The 17,583-nt window shown below is 30.4% G+C and overlaps 1 protein-coding gene across 2 annotated transcripts in view; it reads left to right on the forward strand.

The window, feature by feature from the left end:
- The window catches only part of LOC113381215 (liprin-alpha-1), a 34,330-nt gene that overhangs the window by 9,973 nt on the left and 6,774 nt on the right, over window positions 1–17,583 (forward strand). For both annotated transcript variants that reach the window (XM_026620176.1, XM_026620179.1), the window contains exons 2-5: window positions 16,728–16,829; window positions 17,091–17,255; window positions 17,320–17,394; window positions 17,472–17,579. In XM_026620176.1, coding sequence (XP_026475961.1) covers window positions 16,728–16,829; window positions 17,091–17,255; window positions 17,320–17,394; window positions 17,472–17,579 — 450 coding nt within the window. The remainder of the gene's footprint in view (window positions 1–16,727; window positions 16,830–17,090; window positions 17,256–17,319; window positions 17,395–17,471; window positions 17,580–17,583) is intronic.

Genomic DNA, 17,583 nt, shown 5'->3' on the forward strand with positions numbered 1-17,583 from the left:
TTATAGAAGTAACATATGTTGTATACTAGTTTATTATAATTTTGAAAATTGATTGATAAAAATGTGTTATTGTAAAATGTAAAATTACATATGCAAACTGCCAGCTAGTTAACGAGGTGAACTGATTTCACAGCAATGGAACCCTAATTTTTACATTTTGATATGCAGGTTTTTCATTACGAGATTTTAACAATTTATATAATTTTTTATATTGGATATGTGAGAATTTTCAAAATTCACCCCAAAGAAACGAATTCTAATGTTTAAGTAGAACTTTCGATATTTTTTTACTTAAACTTTAAAGAAATCATAGACTTCATAATATATATGTATAAGGTCTATGATAGAATTGCATTTGTTTTTACGTTAGATTTTCATAACAATATGCGAAAAGAATAACTTGGATATAAAATTAACAATCAAGTTAATGTAAATGATTATCAATTAGAGCTTTGTTTTGTATTTCTAGAATTGTCTATTTTTCGACTTTATGCAACCATATTAAATCTACATTATTTTTCAGCGGTTTGTTGTGTGTATGCAATGTTTTTTAATTTATGAATCTATGAATTGAATACCAAAATGAATAATTTTGCAGTATTGATAATTTTTTTAAATATGCAATTAACATATATAAGGTCATAATATAACATAATTAGCAATACAAAAATTCCCCACATTCAAATGCATCAATAATTTTAATATTGAGCATTAAATTAGAGTTCCACTGCAAATTATATCAATATGATACATATTGTGTTCGTCTATACAACACAACTCAATGTAGATACATTAATTAGTAGGTGGGCGGTAGTACATTCGGAACATGTTTAAGTATATTAGATAATTGGCCAAATCGATAGAAAACCAAACTGAAACGTTGAAATCGTCCATATTATCATATAGGTAGTTAGCGATTAAATCAACAGCCGCCAAATAGGAAACAATTAGGTTTGGATTAGAGACTTGACTTGTTGATTCACTGTATGGGATTAATGGCCCAAAATCCTAATTTACAAGATCGTTAAGTTGACTAATTTAACTGATCTAATTAGAGAAGCACCAACGATTCCAGATTATTTTCAGGAATGTAATATAGAATTAAATTAGATCCTAATATTTTTAAGTTAAATAAAGAACACATTAGATTTATTGCATCTGTAATTATAGAAATACTAAAGAAATTGGTATCATTTCTTTACTGAGGGCTCACTCGTGGGTAGAGCGACTGGACCTGGGTTCGATCCGGCTTCGAGGAACCTGATGTCGAGCAGTAGTGACATGTTACCAAGTGAAAATAGCCCTCATCCGGCATTGCTGCATCAATAAAATCTTTGTCTTAGTACAGAAATTGTAATAAAATTTATCACACAGAAATGAGAAAACTGTTTGGGTTGCCTTCTGTAAAACCGACGTAGTATTAAGTCAAATTAGTCCTACAACTTATTGGACTCATAAGTTCTGATTGCTGTTCAAAACAATAAAAAAATCTTTATAGAAATGACACGTAAATACTTTAAGGAAATTGTAACAATTTTTTTATTGGGCTGCTTAATGTCAAGCAGTATTGACATATGCTTTCAAAAATTATACATGGAAATATGTTCCCAAGTGTAATGATTTGGCTTAACTACGTCGGTTTTGTAGATGGCAACTCAGACAGGTGTATTATCACTATTACTCCAGTCAATGGGTCTGAATTTTTTTTACTGTGCTCCGATTTGCATGAAATTTTGGAATTAGGTTCATCTTACCCTCAAATCGAAAAGTGAAAACAATTTGCACTCCTGGTTACGTTTCCAATCATTTTTTTTGAATTTGGCGTAATTGGTCTATAAAAAAAATAATTGCAGTTATGCAGTATTTGTCCAAAGAAGTCAATCACTAAAATAAAACAGAAACTGTAAGACGAACAACATATGATTGTCCAAATATAGTCTAAAATTGAATTGGTATACATTTTCCATAATGTATTAATATTATCAATAATTTTTCGAACTAATGTTTGCAAATGCATATGTTTGTAAAATTTCCCAGTTCATTTATATGAATTATTCGAATTGGAACTGGAAACAATGCAAATTAGATAGACTGATTTTTTACTGTGCTCCGATTTGCATGAAATTCTGGAATTAGTTTCATCTTACCCTCAAGTTGAAAGGTGAAAACAATTCGAACTCCGCCACCATCACCCGGTGGGTTAATGTCACCGCTACCCTATTTCCAAAATTTCATGTAAATAGGAGCACAGTAAAAAAATGCAGAGGTTACACCTCTTTTTCGTCTTCATTTACTGAACTCTATGTAATGAATTTTTATTATTAAAATTTCTGTAACGGTGATGAATTTTTAGTGATGCACCAATTGCCGATAAGGGCTATTTTCACTTGGATTTATTATGGTAGCTATATTTTTAAGTGACACTACTGCTTGACATCAGACTGCCCGAAGTGGGTTTTGGACCTATAATTAAAATAACATAGCTCTTACAACTAGTTCACAGAGGAGCCCAAATCTACCGTTTAGAAATAAAGATTAGCTTCTAAAACGTACGATGTTCTGGTAGCTTCAAAGGTGAATACGAAAGACTCTTTGTATGAAATAGCTGCGGTAATTACCAATATAAACTTCATATCTCAGTGCTTTAATCAGAGAGCGGCTTGCAATAAATAAACATTAAATAATTGTCCACGGTTGATAATTATGATCGCAACATTAACGGTGATGTAATCGCACTCTACGCTATGTCTGCCGTATCTGTGTCACGTGCGCGCGAGGCGACGTGCCCACAAGCTATCTTTCGTACAACTTTTACGGACACTGCCTGCCAATAGATGAGTAATCGATAATCAATATTTTCTGTTCTTTAATATACATACCTCTTTGATCGGGCTGGTTAAATGCTTGCTTTATTTTATACGAAGCTCTCTCGTTGTTAGAGCTATATTGCATTTCAATCAGTGAGGTCTCAATATCAGGTTCTGTACCCGTTTCCAGCAGCCTGATGTGGTGGCATCGTTTTTCACTCGGAAATATAGATAGTTCTTACCCGCTATTACTGCATCAGTAAAATATTTATCAATATTACAGAAATTGCAATAATAAAATTTATTTCATAAAGATAAAACAACTGTTTGGGTTACCATCTATAAAAATCGATCTAGTTAGTTAAGTCAAATCTTAACAACTTATAGCAGTGGTTTGTAATCTTTTTTGTATCGCGCCGCCCTGCTGCTCTAATAAAAAAAATTGTTGCGTCTCCTCGTTAAATTTTTCAACAGTTTAATTTTATAAATACGCAATTGATGTTATCAGACTACAAATTTATAAGGCAATATTATGTAAAAATATGCATAAAAACTAACTATTTTTTGTCTATTTTTTAATATAGTTCCAAAAATGTTGGGTTATTTCCAATAATAGTATTCTGGAAACAGATGTACGCGCCCCTCTTAGAACAGCCTTGCGCCCCACAGGTTAGAAACCGCTGGCTTATAGGGTTTCTTAAGATCCGATCGCTGTTCATATAATATATATATAATAAATATGGTAAATTAATTAAATAATTTTTGCTAAAATTTAGGCGAGGTACTTGAAAGTAGAATCATGATATATTTAATAGCTTGATATTGCAGCCACAATGCTTTGAAATTTTAGATTTAGCTTTATATTAGGTTTATTTAGATTCAAAAAACACAAGTACTTAGATTTAGTTTTCTTGTAAGCTCATTACTCTGTGACATGTACTAAATTAGTACAGGATGTAATTTCAAGATATTAAAAATGTATTTAAGAAAAAGTTACATGAAAAATCTGGGTGGATGAACTTATTTGCTGCATCCATAGGCTTTCAACTTGACGTGTTTGATGGATAATATAACATATCTAATATTTTTTCTGATCGTTGTATTACAATTTTCTAATTTGAATCTGTATTTTTTTAATTACGTACTTTGTAAAACGACAGAAATGAATTGCACTTTTGCTGGTAGCTTTTTAATTATTTTTATCATTTTCTCCTTCGAAATGATTTGCTGTATCGCTTCAAACAAACATTGCAAATTAATGAATTATAACTCAAATAATCTTGTTTGGAAAATAAACATTATTTCAACGCATAAACACTCGATATAAATCCATTTATTTTCATTTAAAATTCCTTAAATTACGTAAACACGGCTGATAAATACACTCGTTCAATGTTTAACATTCCTAACTAATTATTCTATAATGCTTATTGTATAGCAATTATTGTTGGAAATGCACATATTTGCGCAGATTTTATATCTAATTAGTACAACCAAAGCGTATTTGAAAATTATTAATTAAAATATTTATATTGTATGTAAACACAGTCTATCTAATTTGCATTGTTTCCAGATCAATTCGAATTATAATTCATATAAATCGATTGGGATATTTTCAAACATATGCATTCAATTTGCAAACATTAGTTCGAAAAATTATTGACAATATCAATACCTTGTGGAAAATGTATACCTATTCAATTTTAGACTATATTTGGACAATCTTATGTTGTTGGTCTCACAGTTGCTGTTTTATTTTACGGATTGACTTCTTTGCATAACTACAATCATCATTTTTATATGCCAATTACGTTAAGTTCAAAGAAATTGATTGGTAACGTAACAGGACGTTTGCTTTTCCTGGCGTAATTTTTTTAATAGATTAAATACCGAACATCAGTATGAATAAAAATTACCTTATGATATTGTGTCTATTACACACATTTCTTTTGTTCGTGTGTTTGTAATTAAAATTCTAATAGCTGCGACTCAAAAAATGATATGTGGACAAATTAAGAAAAATTAGATAAAAACAAGTTTTTGAAACACGACTAAAACATACTTCCTGTAGACTCGCTTGGAAATTCCTAAACAAGGTATGGTTAATCGTGTCTAGTATGCAAATTCGTCCTTCGTACTGTGCTTTCTCAATTTCTTCTCTCGGATGTTAAAGTGCGACAGGATTGGCCTTGGACTACAGGAGTTCGATTAACAATGTTGGCTTTTCGCCAATTTTCTTTTCTTTTATTTGAACAGCAATCAGAATTCAGCATTTTAAAAGCTGTTGTGATGATTTTTACTAATGGGGGATCGTTCAAGTATTACGTAAGCAGATTTATTACAATTATTTACCCCCCCCCATCCCCCTTGTCAGCAAAAGTAAGCAAAGCTCTTACCCCCTACCCCCATGCTTACGTAAACATTTTGCAATTAATGTAAAAAAATAAAAATACTACCTATGACGTAATCATCATCTAGACTCCCCTGCCCCCCATGTCAACCCAAAATAAGCAAACCAACAACCCCCCCGCCCCCTATAGTAATACTTGAACGGCCCCTGGCCAACAAAAGGCAACACAGTGGATGTTTTATTATAAGGAGGCAAACCAATTGTTCTCCTTTTTTAATTGTTTGGGTATTTTTTCAGAAATGCTGAAAGTTGACAAAATTTAAAGTAGTCTTTTTTGCCGTATATGCGGCATCCGGGTGGGAAGGGTTAATAAATGCAGAGATATACTACAGCAAATGAGCGATTTCAATTGGTAATATTAATTTTCTGAACATTGTTATAAATGGTTATTAGGCTTGAGGTTAATTTCAAATTTTGTTCTTGATATTCATGTTCTCGCTAATGCACCACAATATTTTCGCTATTGTGGTGTTTGTTAGGACTCCAGTAAAGTACTGGAGTTCTATATATAGAGAACATTCTTGATCTCCTAACAGTCATTTTTGCGCTTATTCTATGGAAAGTCAATAATGTACACGTGTATGCGATTTTATTTTGCCTTTAAAGTGAAGTTATTGCGAAACTTTAGGAAAATGTTCTTTGTCTTTATTATTGCCACTCGTCGAATGGCCATAAGAGAAGTTGCTGAGGATGTTGGAATATTAGTTGGCTCGTGTCTAAATGGTATAGAGCGGATGTCCGTCGCATTTACAAGCACGTCGTAACGATTTTACTGTCGGTAGCAAATAAAACAATAAAAACGATGAATGATTTGTTAGTCTGTTGTCATCTTTCGTTACTAGGAGGACAAGAAGCAGTATTGTGTGATGTTCCGTGTTTGCCGGCACTGTTGTGGATGAATTGCGCGCACATGCCGCACGCATCGCGCACATCCCACGCTACGGTACGACGTCCTTCTGACTATGTCATTGTACGTTCAATGAGCTACGATCGCACCCAAGGCGTTCATCCTTAATTTTTCTGAGTTTGAGATCTGGCGAATAATCAAATAATAAACATCGCAGAAAATATTAAAGGATTATTTTCTTCATATTCACAACTGCCAATCAAGTGTTACCACGGAAACAATTGCTCGAGTCAAAGGTAGATGCTGCGAAATGTTTCCGAATTAGTCTTTAAACTTGAGGATAGTTGGTCAGTCTGCTTTTCGAAGGCGCTCCTACATATCGATATTTCATACATACGCGGCAAGTTTTCTTTTTGAAGTAAAACTTCTTTAGGCGCGACTAGGGAGTAAATCTGTGAAAATGCAACGGAAGTTGCGTTACGCCGAAACTGTTCATCATTCGCTCTCAGTGAAATCATTTCTATACGGGTCGATTATGACTAGTCGTCGTATTTAGTGTATATCAGAATGTCATTAAATTTTAAGGTTATACATCTTAGTACAAATCTTGATTTAATAAAAAATGTCTGAATCAGAAGAATATTTCACCCTGTCCCCCGTAGATAATTATAATGAAAATAATAAAACAAATGAAACATTTGTGCCATGTACGAGACGTAAGTTTATTGAAATAATTTCTATATTATTCGTAGTTTCTATAAAGTTTTGAAGTTATTAAAATGAAAAATATTTTTATAAGCACGACCGATATTACAGCTGCTCAAAGAATGAGGTTGTATCGCCAGCGAAAAAGTAAAAAAAAATACAAGCAGTCAATGAATGTATGTTAATTTTAATTACATGAAGTTCTTCAAACATAATTACATAAGTAAACTTGTGAAAACAATATTACTTTAGGCGTTGTTTAACACATGTGTGAACGAAAATTATAGAATTTATTAATGATGTATTTATTTTTAACTTAAATGCCATCTTGTACAATAGCACAAAAAAAGTTTTACTTTAATCGCGAGTGAACCATACACGCACTCTTTTTTTTTTAATTATTTTGAATTTTTATATGGGTATATTTTGCTGGTATGTCAGTAATACAATTATCCACTATGACTTCAATATTCCTTTCATTAAGGGCGTAATCAACAGCAGAAGTCCTAATAATCATTCCAAACTAGAAAACCATCCTAATCACCTGTTAGATGCGCGTCCATTAATCACGTTAGGCTTAAAGGGGGAGGAGGGTTGTTTGAGAAAAAAGTTCGAAATATTACGTGGTAAAAAGGGAAGGTCTAGTTAGATATCACAAGTATTTATTTTACCTTATTTTGAAATATATCCAAAATTTTTAAAAAAATCTACGTTTTTTTATTTTAAATATGCACATTATATTTGGAGAGGGTTAATTTCAAATAATACCACGTATCACCAAGGGGGAGGGGGTCTAAAAATTTTACAAATCGATCACGTGCTTAAAGGGGGAGGGGGTCCAAATTTTTTTACAAATCGATCACGTGTTTAAAGGACGCCTCCTCATGACTTCATCCACTAGAAGGTTGAGGAGAAAATTTCCATTAGATCTGATAGAAGATAGTGAAACGTTTACTGAAGCAGTTTCACAGTAATTATTTAATTTATATTATAATTCTACTTTTTATTTTAATTATTATTATTAATATGATTTGTAACTATCATTTTCATATTATTTCAATTATAGTTTCCTTGATTTATATTATTTTAACTCTGTAACTCATAGTCATTTGACTCTGATGTTATTAAATTTGACTCTGTTATTAATAGGAATAAAAAAATGAGTATATTTGAAAATTCATGTTTTTTAGTAAAATTTATAGATGCTAGATACTTTGATTATCGGTATGTGTAATATCATTACATAATGTCTTATGTTGTATTAATTATACAAGTTTCTACTCATGATCATGGAAATTAATAAGTAAACGACTTATGATTGCAAAAACGATATTATTTTAGTTTGAATAATATATTTTTATAGAGACCACAGATTTAAATTTTTCAAATACATCTAAAGTTTTATTTCTCTAGCTTTATTGAAAGTCAAATGCCATTGACTATTGCGTTATTGAATTTATAAAATAGAATAGAATAGATTATTTGTCGATGTAATGCAATAGAAATATTATTAATTCTGCCGTGTGCAAAGTGTAGATATACAGTACTAGGACGCGTGGTATATTCTCGACCGCGCAAGAATTGTCGCTACATTCCTTTCCCATAATAGAGAGCTTCAGCCTATATTCACACAACGAACGATCATCGATTTTACCAGTGGGCAGATATTCCAATTGAGCATCAATAATTCTTACTCATTTTGTGAACTACAATCATCTTACTTAGTCGAGGCTCGGAGCAGAACACCTTATTTCTTTCGGGAATTAATAAAATTAGAAGTATCTCAGATCTTTCAGATACAATAGTAATATATTCTTGCACAGACGTGGGTGGCTATTTACAATATTTACTTCATGTTAAAGACAAATATAATGGAATTACTGTCATTCGATTTAGAAACTAGAATATTCTGTTCGCCACCTACCGTTTATCTCAGGCTTATTCTAAACAAATAAGTTATTATGTGAATTCGAATTATATTTATGATACAGGCAATTAACATTTTTTCACTCTTTTTATCGTAAGGTTTTTAGCGTAGGCACTTCCAATTTCACAATCAGAATGATTGTGAGAGAAAAACTAGGAGTCTAATTATTTTTAAGGTTTCTTTCCTTAAAGTAATATTTGAACTTCATTGAATACCTATCGATACATTTATTTTAGGATCATTGATGTTTTTCTCAAATGCTGGTGCATACGTCATTTTATGGTTGAAGTTATTGGTTCCGGTTGTAAAAGCTGTGTAGTAACTCAATGGAAAACAATCTTCGGTATATTTTAAGGGAGCAATCTGAAAATAGACTATATATATATATATATATATATATATATATTGCGTTATTTATTAAACTAAATTATATAATTTCATCTGCCAAACATCTATACTGTTTACTGTATTTTATATCATTTTAATTTCTGGCACATGTCAGCTGCTTTTCGGCATTAATAATGCAGACATTACATTTTTTTGTATATTATATTATAATATTATATATGCTCATAATTTTTGCTAAATTCAAATTTCAAGTGAATTGACATTTCTAGCAGACGACAGTTCAAATGTTTTCAATATCAAACAAAGATAAATGTTTTTTTTTGTAGTTTTTGCCATTTATTTCTACAATATTACTATAGTTTTATCGTTCATTAAATCTTAAAAATTTTCTTTGACAAACTCTAAAAAGAATTATCAAAATCCGAATAACTTTAGGAGAAGTATCAAATCATACACCCGTACAGAATAATTTTATATATAAGATAAACAATTTTATGTTCCTTGTACATAATTTTGATAAATTTAGTCTTCGAACTATTTACAATTTATTTAAAACAATAAATAGTTTTTCTAAGTGTTATTATTTAAAACATATATTATTTAGACAAAGGTATATAAACAAGTATATGCACAAGGTATAAAACAAGGTATTTAGACAAAGGTATATAAATAAGTATAATTTATACTTGTTTATTTATGTGTATATAATTATATACATATCTACGCCTTCACAAAATCTGGTAATTATATCTGTATGTTATTAAATTTTTTGGTATTTTTCAAGTATTTATTTGCCATTTTATAATAGTTGTTATCAACATAATGCAGGTTGGATATTGAAATGAGAGCAGTTTTTGCATTGGATAAAAATGTAAAATCATCTTTGAAGATTCTTTCCATACATAAATTCTTCTAGTTGTACAGTTAATACTGAACATGCGCATAAGAAGGCGTCAAATTCATCTATACACGAATAGAACAGCCTCCTATATTATTCGCACCAGAATTTTTTCAAAATATTAACACAAATTTATAAAACTAGATAAATTATGCATTTCATTAATAATCTCAGATTATTCACCAACATTGATCTACAAATGGAGCTTTTCTTTCTTAAACGAGAAGCTTTTCTTATATTTTGAGTACTATGTTTTTAGAGGGTGAATAAACATATTTTGTCTTTGCTTATTGATGCTACTACTTTTCATTAAAATTTGGCCATCGTGATCAGCTATTAATTTTTAATCTCAGGATTAATTCAATATCTAACTGAATAAACTCATGCATTGGCGCTGGTTGGATAATAGTTTGAAATCACTTGTTAAAAATCCACAAATTTATTTTGATTTTATATTTTTTATTTTATTTTTTTTTCAGTTGTATATAGTAGGCAAATCTTCAATATTTGTAATTTGTAAAGTATCAAAAGAAAATGATCAAAAATATATCGTGATGTAATAAAACTATAGATTTTTTTAAACTGGAAGTCATGAGCTCGATAAACAATTATGAAATTTATTAGGAGCAATAAGCTAAGGATAAGTTTGCTTACAATTATCAATTAGCAACGGTCTGTGTTCATTAGTGTGTTAACAATGGATATTTTTATCTGTCACAAGAGAACTGTTTAGTGTACGTTATCTGTTGAGTGGAAATAGCAAATATATCTAATTAGTCCAAATGCCGTAATTAGTTGCGTATCTCGTAGTTCGAGTAAGTGAAACACGTGTTCAACATATTATGTATACTTATTTCTAGAAACACACTGCAGTTGATATTTTAAATTATAACAGATGTACTTTTTAAACAGTAAAAGTGATAAGATGATGTGAAGAGATACAAGTAGATCACATTTTGCTCATATTTTTAGAGCAACATCAAGAGAAGTCGCAGTTTATATCGAAAATACTATTTCTTAAATTTTAGGGTTTGGACAACTGTGTTCTGTTCAGTAGAATTGATTGCAATCTCTTGTATATTTTTGGCACGCATTTTGCTTTTGACTTTGCAATACATTATCTTCATCAAAGACTACATTGTCTTTGACCAAGCATCTCTTCTGAAAAGTTAACATGACATGTAAGATGAAAGAATAAAGTTGTATTCATTATTTTTTTTGCGTTGTCATAAAATTATTGAAAAGTGCCAAAAATACATCGCTCATTGAACGAAAACGGTTGGTCTTCAGAAAAATACTCATTAGTTACCAAAATAAATACTAGAAGACTTGTATTTCTAACTGGTAATTTTTACTAATACGCTGGTTAGTGATGATTGATTTGGAGCTAATTTCTATAATATAGCCTTTAAAATAAATAAATCATAAAATAAAATTTTTATTTATATTTTACATGAACTCAGCAATCGACCAATGCCATCGATTAAAATTGCAAAAAGTTAGTTTACTGTAAATTATATTTAAATATTTTTACATCACTAATAAAGCACACATATTAAATAATGTTCAAAAACGTGCAGAGATTGAAAGCATGTTTACATATCGGTTACCGGCCTAATCCAAACAGATGCTGAAAGGAAAGTCTTGTGCATATGATTCGTAACTCATATGACCAGTATTTCCTGGATTCCACATTAAAGCTATAATAATATTCTTACTAGACTTCATTGATCTTCAGTTTATTGGAACGTTTTCTAAATTTCATTGGATAACGGGCAATGCAAATCATCGATATGCAGTTGAACTGAACCATAAGTCTGCAAAACGTCGCGCCTTCTACTGAAATCTTGTATCTATTTGATACTTTTGACTGTGGCCCGAAATAGGATGACTCGTTGATTCGACTTATTTTGTTCCGACTCGAAAATGAAATGTCACGCCTAATTTGAAGCATACAAACAAATTGATGCGAGTTAATTTTAATCAGGTTATAGAGAAATTGCGAAGCAATTGTATTCCACCATGGCAATGCAGTGCCTCAAACAAATTCGATAATTGTAAGATATTATTGGTGTTTCTTTATAAAAATATGTTGCATTCCTCGTATAGATAGTGTTAGTGATGATGATGATGACCTGGCCCGCTTTGATCAGGTTTTATCCGATAAGAACCAGCGGATTATAATAGATATATCTAATAGTGGCGCAGCAGTGCCTCGAAGTGCTATTTTTACTCGAAATCATATTTGATATTTATAATACCAAGTGAATAGCTTATATTACTACTGCTTGCTATCAAGCTGGCCAACATGGGAACCAAACCGGAACCAGTGATTGCTAATCCACGTGCTCATCATGGTCGAGATAATAATATTTTACCTCCTAGATAATGTTGTATCAGTCGATGCATATTTGTGAAGCATTGATAATAAGTATTGATCAAAATTGTTTACCAGCTGTCATTTCTGGTGCTTGTAATCGTTATCTTTCATCATTATCACTTATATTGTTTATGGCACATTTTTGACCTCGTTGGATGTGAATGAAAATACACCCGCATTACACATTGTTTTTTTGTAAAAGAAGAAAAAGGTATTAGCTCTGAAGGGAAACTGGAGTCCCGCATTACGAGATAGAATTTTTTTTATTTGGAGTCCCGCATTACGAGATAGAATTTTTTTATTTATATACCCGAGACAGACACAAGATAAAATAATATTTCGCATATCTTGTGAAGGATTTTCAAAAACTTTTGTTTTTTTTTTTAAATTTGATTTGGCGAAGCCCTTGGTGATTTAATTTTTGGAAATTATTTTTGAATGATTAAACTGTATCCTAATTGTAATTTCTTTACTTAATTTAGATAGACATAATGGTGCTACTACTCTCCAATTCCTCAATCTGTTAAGAATAATGCGAATAATTCAAAACCTAAAATCAATAATATACAATCCTCATAATTTTTAACTGTTTACATGGCTCACTCAGCTTCTAAATGAATTTAGAGTTAGTGGTATATGGCATCGTGTCTTAAGGCAAATTGCTTGAACTTCCCGTACCGTAATGAAATATGCGTAATAAAATTTGCTTCAATTCTCCAAAACGGCTGGACCTGCCTTTGCCAAAATTAATCAGCACATCTTCCTACCAATAGGAATCGAATAACGATTTTTGAACCATTCAAATCGGGAAGTTGACGACCGTGAGATAAAACTTTATGGTTATATACCATCTCGTACGTAAAATCACTAGGTTTATCAGAATGTATCTATGAAATTCTTTGACCCAGCATAAAGATCTTTCTCATTAAATCTAAGTATACTAGTCACTACAAGTGAAATTTCCTTAAATGAAATATTAAAATTTATTTCTTATTACACTTTCTAATATATTATTCATTCAGATGGCACAGTTTACGGTGATAATCAGATAAATGTTTACAAGCTATTTCTAATAAGGTAAACTTTTATCATATGATGTAACTGTTTCCGCAGTATACTTTCCGCTTCATGCTATAAATAGTGATCAATTTTATGATTTCCTCGAGTCTTTACAATCTAAGTTCATAGTAGGAATTTTAATATCAAGCTTACGGATTGCGGTTTATGAATCCAGAAACAATACTACTTTACAGTGTTATACAACAAAATATTTACATGACTCTGTCTACAGGTTTACTAATGTTTTTTTTATAACGAATGGGTAATAATCGAATCTTAAATGGAATGATCCTTAACCCATAATAACCACTTCATTTGTTTCATTTGTCTCACGTACTTGGAGATTATACAATCACGAAACTAATTGAGATACTTTGCGTTATCAAGTCAAATATATATAATTCTTCAAATGAGCTTGAAGACATTTACTGATATTGAAGCGGTTTTTGAATAATTTACTGAAGTCCTTTCGGAAGTAAGTCTTCCATATGGTCCTGTTCTGCTAGCTCTTGAATATGAAGTTCAGTTTTTCAATCCAATACTGACAACTATTAAAGATTATAGCGGATATATATTTGCCAAGAAAAGCTTTTTTTCTAATGATGCATTTTTGCTCTAATTTTTTTAAAACTTCTGTTGCTAAAATGATTGACAAAATTGAAAAAGATTCAAGTATGATTTAATAGGATCAGAAGTTATAATAACTTTGGTCATTCTAGAATTCACCATAGAATATAAATTCAATATATACTTTTTCTTTCAAAATACTTTTTTAAAGCAATAATTTCAGCAGATTTTTATGTAACGATTTCTTGAAATAGTATACCAATTTTATTTTAATTTGTAATTTTCTTATTACAATTTTTAAAAGCACTAGTTTTTGAAAACACTAAAAATTGGCTTCTTAAAATTGTTATTTTATTATTGTTAAAATGTTATTTTTTATTGTTATAATATTTTCAGCTGCATTTTTTTTGTTATGAGGTCTCGAAAAAGCACGCTATTTTCTTTTTTAAATCGTAATTACTTTTTTATAATTTTTAAAAGCTCTAATTTTAAATTTCGTAAATACTGAAAAATGGTTTCTTAAAATCGTTAAACTACCGAATGAGCGTTGAAATTTTTTAATATTATTACAGTAGCAATACTTTTATATATTGAAATAATAGTATTTTATAGTATTTTATTTCTTTTTCTTTAGTTTCATGTATTTCATTGATTAGTTTTTATGGTGATTTATGTTTTGAATTACTATATTTTCTTGTGAGTAAAAAAGTTTCAAAAGTCTCGATTCTTTCGATAAATTAAAAAACATATAATCACATAATATACTCTAAACCAGGCATCGGCAACCTACGGCACGCGTGCCAGGCTTGGCACGCGACGGCGTTCTGCATGGCACTCTACAAAATAATCAGGGCAATCGCAAATATATCGAGACGAAGTGATTTTTAAATAAGAAAAAATGTTGAAATATAATTACTTATCTAATGTAGCTCGCTAATGTAATTCAATCTACATTGAAGCACTTAAAGATGAATTTTCCAGATGCAAAGACTTTAAAGCTTATGTGCCTAAATTTTCCTTCCTCATAAAACCAGATTTCATAGATCCATCAATAATACCGTTTGATTTTTCAATTTTTGAGTGGATGAATGTTGATGATTTTGAAATGGAAATTATGGAACTAATATCTTTAGAATTATGGAAAACAAAATTTAAGGAATTACGAAAAAATCAGGAAGACGACTCCATGGAAAATTAAATTGTTGGATGACATTGTCGGAAATATTTAATTGTTTAAAGAAAATTGCATGCGTTATCCTTTCACCTTTTGGTTCCACATATCAATTTTACACCCATTGCAGTATTTTTACACCCATTGTAGTATTGTTTACAAACATTGTAGTAATTTTACACCCATTGTAGTATTGCTTACAAACATTGTAGTAATTTTACACCCATTGTAGTATTGTTTACAAACATTGTAGTAATTTTACACCCATTGTAGTAATTTTACACCCATTGTAGTAATTTTACTCCCATTGTAGTATTTTTGCAAACATTGTAGTAATTTTACACCCATTGTAGTATTTTTACACCCATTGTAGTAATTTTACACCCATTGTAGTATTGTTTACAAACATTGTAGTAATTTTACTCCCATTGTAGTATTTTTGCAAACATTGTAGTAATTTTACACCCATTGTAGTATTGTTTACAAACATTGTAGTAATTTTACACCCATTGTAGTATTTTTACACCCATTGTAGTAATTTTACACCCATTGTAGTAATTTTACACCCATTGTAGTATTGTTTACAAACATTGTAGTAATTTTACTCCCATTGTAGTATTTTTGCAAACATTGTAGTAATTTTACACCCATTGTAGTATTGTTTACAAACATTGTAGTAATTTTACACCCATTGTAGTATTTTTACACCCATTGTAGTAATTTTACACCCATTGTAGTATTGTTTACAAACATTGTAGTAATTTTACTCCCATTGTAGTATTTTTACAAACATTGTAGTAATTTTACACCCATTGTAGTATTTTTACACCCATTGTAGTAATTTTACACCCATTGTAGTATTGTTTACAAACATTGTAGTAATTTTACTCCCATTGTAGTATCTTTGCAAACATTGTAGTAATTTTACACCCATTGTAGTATTTTTACACCCATTGTAGTATTGTTTACAAACATTGTAGTAATTTTACTCCCATTGAAGTATTTTTGCAAACATTGTAGTAATTTTACACCCATTGTAGTATTTTTACACCCGTTGTAGTATTGTTTACAAACATTGTAGTAATTTTACACCCATTGTAGTATTTTCATAAACATTGTAGTATTTTTACACCCATTGGACTTATGTACATCAAATTATCAGATATTTTATAGAGATTTTAATACTGTGTACATATTTTGTGTAATTTTTTTTGGGTTCAGTACCATGATTTTTAATTTCAGTATGGGAAGTTCTAGCAATTTGAATTAAGGCACGATGCCATGCACCCCACTAGTTAATAAAAATGTTTAAAAGATAAATTTGGTTATAATTCTTCTCCCCCAGAACCTGGTTATATATTTCAGAATTCAGGCGGCACCCTGAATCATATTGGTAGAGTGGCTCGGCACACCACAGTTAAAAGCTTGCCGACCCCTGCTCTAAACAACAAAATAAATTAGATTTTTCTTCACATTTTCTGGAATCTCCTAGTTTACTTTTGATCTAATTTTTTTTTGCTTTATAATTGAATCTCTCGATGAATACGTAATAATGTAAATAATAATTATTGTTTATAACTTTAACCATAAAATATTTGTTTACTGTAGGAATTTGCCACACTTACCAAAGAGTTAAATCAAGCTAGGGAACATCTTTTGGAGCGGGAAGAAGAAATTTCCGAGCTTAAAGCTGAACGGAATAATACAAGGGTAAGAGTCTAAACAAATCTTAAAAACAATTGAGAAATTAATATGGGAGATTAATTGTTATTGGTTGCAAAAATATTTTTGATTTTCGAACTTTTCATCTTATAGTAATGACGCTTTATGTTTAAATTTAAACTTTATTTTCATGTAATTCGATGTTTCGTAAAAACACAAACTAGATACATATATGAAATATATATGTATGCATATATTTTACTTTTAATGTGTGGAACTATAGACTAAATTCTGAACTTATTTTGATAGCTGCTGTTGGAGCATTTGGAATGTCTAGTTTCCAGACATGAGCGATCCCTTCGTATGACTGTTGTCAAACGTCAGGCGGCGGCACAATCTGGAGTCTCGTCTGAGGTAGAAGTACTTAAAGCATTGAAGAGTCTTTTTGAGCACCACAAAGCATTAGACGAAAAGGTAGTTTCTAATTAAACGTATTTTTATCAAAAGCATAATAAAAAGTCGTTAATTTTTACTTCAGGTTCGAGAACGTTTGCGAGTCGCTTTAGAAAGGAATACTTCCTTAGAAGAGGAATTAGCACTTACCAAAGAAGAAGTAAATGCATTTACAATTGAACAATAAGATGGTTTTACATTTGTTATATAATATATATTACTTTTAAAATTTTATAGTTGACACAATACAAATCAGGAGCAGTGCCTTCTACACAAAATCATTTGGAAGAAAGAACAAAAGAAAATGGACAGCCAGAACCTAGTGAAAACCCAATACCAAATAAGGTAT

Source organism: Ctenocephalides felis, unplaced genomic scaffold (assembly GCF_003426905.1).
Source record: "Ctenocephalides felis isolate EL2017-DRISC unplaced genomic scaffold, ASM342690v1 CF-g0.4_SCAFFOLD_02697, whole genome shotgun sequence".
Taxonomy (NCBI): domain Eukaryota; kingdom Metazoa; phylum Arthropoda; class Insecta; order Siphonaptera; family Pulicidae; genus Ctenocephalides; species Ctenocephalides felis.